Raw genomic sequence first — 3,999 nt, forward strand, 5'->3', positions numbered from 1 at the left:
AACACTTATTGTTGTTCGTATTCTTGATAGCTGCCATTCTGCCTGAAGTGAGATGAAATCTTAGTTTTGATTTGCATTTCTCCAATTTCTAGAGATGTTGAACATTTTTTCAATTGTTTGTATATTCTCTTCTGAGAGGTGTCTGTTCAGTTCCATGGCCTATTTATTGATTCAGTTATTTGTTTTTTTGGTGTTAAGGTTTTTGAGTGCTTTCTATATCCTAGAGATTAGTGCTCTATCTGATGTGCTTGTGGTATAAAGATTTGCTCCCATTCTGTAGGCTCTCTATTCACCTCACTGTTTCTTTTGCTGAGAAGAAGCTTTTTAGTTTGAATCCATCCCATTTTTTGATTCTTGGTTTTAATTCTTGTGCTACTGGAGTTTTATTAAGAAAGTTGGGGCCTAATCCGACATGATGGAGATTTGGGCCTACTTTTTCTTCCACTTGGTGCAAGATCTCTGGTTTAATTCCTATGTTCTTGATACACTTTGATTTGCATGGTGAGAGATAGGGGTTCAATTTCATTTTGTTACATGTGGATTTCCAGTTTTCCCAGCACCATTTGTTGAAGAGGCTATCTTTTCTCCAGTGTACGTTTTGGTGCCTTTGTCTAATAAAGATAACTGAAGTTATTTGGGTTAGACTCTATGTCCTCTATTCTGTACCATTGGTCTACATGTCTATTTTGGTGCCAATACCATGCTGTTTTAGTTACTATTGCTCTGTAGTATAGTTTTTGTTCTGGTATAGTGATGCCACCAGCTTTACTCTTCTTGCTAAGGATTGTTTTGGCTATTCTGGGTTTCTTATTTTTCCAGATGAATTTCATGATTGCTTTTTCTATTTCTTTTTTTTTTTTGAATAATGAGACAAAATATTAACATCTTTATTAATTTAGCAAAGGAGAAAAATCTTCAAGTCATAATACACAGAAAACAAGAAGTTGTAAAATGTTTATTGTAAAAACAGTCAAAGAGGTTTACAAAGCAAATATTATCTCAGAACACTTCCCCTTGGTTCCTGAATTACCTAGGCTCCTATGTACCAGCAAGTCTCCATTAACATTTCTCAGGTTTTAAGGTCCTTTTCAGATGTGTTGATTGATTATATGCATATATTGCATAGAAACAAAAATCCATCGGATACTAAAAACCAACCAAAAAGTAAAAAAAAAATAAAAAACTCAAAAACAAAATCAAAAAATCCTTGTTCTGTTGTGCTTTTCTTTCACATTTCCTACAGGGAAACCTGTGTATCTCAGATGCTTTCAAAATTTAACAGTAAAGTAAAATTAGTGCCTTAACAAACAGTAAGATACCAAAGAAACCTCCATTCAAGTTACTGAACCAAACCTCTGACAACATTTGAAGGATATCCAGATTTAAAAGATTTTTTTTTAATTTAAAACTTAAACTCTAGACTGTCGATTTCCCGTATTTAAAAGACTATAGTTATTTGCAGCATAAAAATGGAAAGTAGTGCAAAATGCATCAAGTTTTATATGATAAATATATTTTCAACTTCATGGCTGCCTCAAAAGCAAAGAGTGAAAAACTACCACTTCCCAAAAGCAATCAAGACTTAAAGTTCACAATTTAGAAATATCAATTGCTACTCTATTTCCATAAACTGCAAAATGATTTCAGAAACAGATTAAACACACAATTGTTTTATAAAAATATAAGTTGTGTTGGGCTTTACAAAAATTTATAAAATATAACACTTTGTAAATTCAAATTCATACTGAAATAGACAATACTTCTATAAATATAAAGTCTAGTCAAACTTAAAGAGTGGTCTATCTTGATCATTCTTATGTATTAAGTCTCTGTTATCATCTTCCAAATCTTTAAGCCTAAGTGGATCTGTGCTTTCAGGGGATTTTTTTGTTTTAAGAGACTGTTTATTTTCAAGGGTTTTTTGTTCTAGAAATAATGTCAAAGCAGATGAATCTAAAACTATATCTTACTAAAAGAAGAAGCAAATGTGATATAACATTTCTACATTATTTATAAATTTCAAACCAAATCCCTAAGAATGGCAACCTAGTATTAATTTAAAATATATATCTGACAATCGTAATTTGGTACCTATAAAACATAAAAATATAACCACAACTATTTTATGGAAAAAATATTTATTCATATAGAATGGAGATAACTCCAAATTTAGTTATTTGTAGTTGTCAAATGAGAAGTACTGCTAATAACAAGCATTCATAAACATTCATTTTATCACCCCAAAGAGCACCAGTGTATTTTTTAAACAAACCAAAAAGTAAGAAAGTAGGGACTAATGTATCATGTAACAGTGCTAATACCATAAGGCACCACTTGGTATACAAAAAAGCAAAGTATTTCCAAACCATGTGTTTTTGTCACTGGTGTCTTGACCATTAGATAGGATGGTTTTAAAAAAGACTAACAACTTTATTAATTAATCAGCTACACTCCTGTTCCAAACATTCTGTGCTTTTAGTTTTTCCATACAACAAAAGTAAAAACAACAATATAATACATGATCTGTTAAATAAACATCTTTTCCCAACTTTCCAAGAAAATAATCTAGAAATGAACAAGAATAAGAAACCCAAACTTTATCTGATATATTCACAACAGTCCATCCCTGTAGAAGAGTGTGGGGAAGAGAGCAGGCAGGGGGTACCTATTTTCTAGACTATATTGAGGCACATAGGTTAAAAGTTTCTCAGGCAAATTCATGGCTAGAGTAAATGGAGAGCTCAGAATTTTGCATTTCCCCCAAAGATGATTTTCTCAGATCCAATTAAATATTTCAAAATGTGTGTTTAGTCACTGCTATCATCATCATCATCATCATCCAATACATCATTTAATGGAGACTTCAATGACTGACTGTAAGAGTCTGATCTAGTAGGTTGGCACGTGGCCATGTCCCCAGTAGAAAGCAGGTCATAGCAGAAGTCACAAATCCGCACAGGCTTAGAGGACTGGCTGGGAAGAAGAAATCTCTTTTCAGAGCAGGGCCCACAAACAACAAAACCACATTTGCGGCAATGGTGACGATGATTAACAGGCGTAAATTTTGCTTTCTGACAACGCATACATACAGTTGCCTCAGAGTCAGGAACCCAGACAGCAGCATATTCATTACTGGGTGTCTTCCCACTTTTGGAGAGTAAATCAGTAACACATTTATTGATATGATTCATCCATTCTGATTTCTCAGTGGCAGTGGCAGCATAAACTGCAAATGATTTAGTTGGTGTCTTAATAAGCCATCCATTCCTTAAATCTCCCTCATCTTTGATGGAATCAATAGTGACATTTTCTAGGGGAATAATACGTTGTTTGTTATATTTTTTCTTCTGAATGACAATATTGCCATATACAAGAATATCATTAAGCAAGAAAAACTGCCTTGCTTTAGGCTTCTTTCTGCACAACTTAGTCAATACTCCTTCTCCAATAAGAACTCGTCCCGGTATAGTTAAGGGTTGACCAGCTGCTCCAAAACAGTTTTCCACTATACTTATACGTCTAGTATTTGCTTCACTGTTTGCCAAGCGATCCACCATCTTTTGCTAATAGCCCGGCCGAGCACGGGCAAAGGCAGTAGCGCGAAGGTCCGACTCCTCGTCGCAGACACCCGGCGCGGACTCTGCCAGTTCCCAAGCCCGACCTCTCTGGGTGTGTGCGGCCTGCGGACCCGCGCAGCCAGCGCGTTCCGGTCGCGGCGGGCAGCCGGCCGGCTCGGCGGCTCGCAGGTCTGCTTTTTCTATTTCTATAAGGAATGCCATTGGAATTTTGATTGGAATTGCATTGAATATAGCGCTTTTGTTAGTATGGTCATTTTGACAATATTAATTCTGCCTATCCAAGAGCAAGGTAGAACTTTCCATCTTCTAAGGTCTTCTTTAATTTCTTTCTTTAGCAAGTTGTAGTTTTCATTGTAGAAGTTTTTTGCCTCTTTTGTTAAATTTATTCCCAAGTATTTTATTTTTTGAGGATATTGTAAGT

The 3,999-nt window shown here is 35.1% G+C and overlaps 1 protein-coding gene across 1 annotated transcript; it reads right to left on the reverse strand.

The window, feature by feature from the left end:
* Positions 1-941: 941 nt before the first annotated feature.
* LOC124078558 (pleckstrin homology domain-containing family F member 2-like) lies at positions 942-3,715 on the reverse strand. The gene has a single exon (XM_046423400.2). It carries the CDS (start codon positions 3,555-3,557, stop codon positions 2,808-2,810), a length of 750 nt encoding a protein of 249 aa, XP_046279356.1. The 5' UTR covers positions 3,558-3,715; the 3' UTR covers positions 942-2,807.
* Between the last annotated feature and the right edge of the window lie 284 nt (positions 3,716-3,999).

This window comes from Marmota monax, unplaced genomic scaffold (genome assembly GCF_021218885.2).
Source record: "Marmota monax isolate L192 unplaced genomic scaffold, Marmota_monax_Labrador192_F-V1.1 WCK01_AAM20220418_F8-fsc01438, whole genome shotgun sequence".
Taxonomy (NCBI): Eukaryota; Metazoa; Chordata; class Mammalia; order Rodentia; family Sciuridae; genus Marmota; species Marmota monax.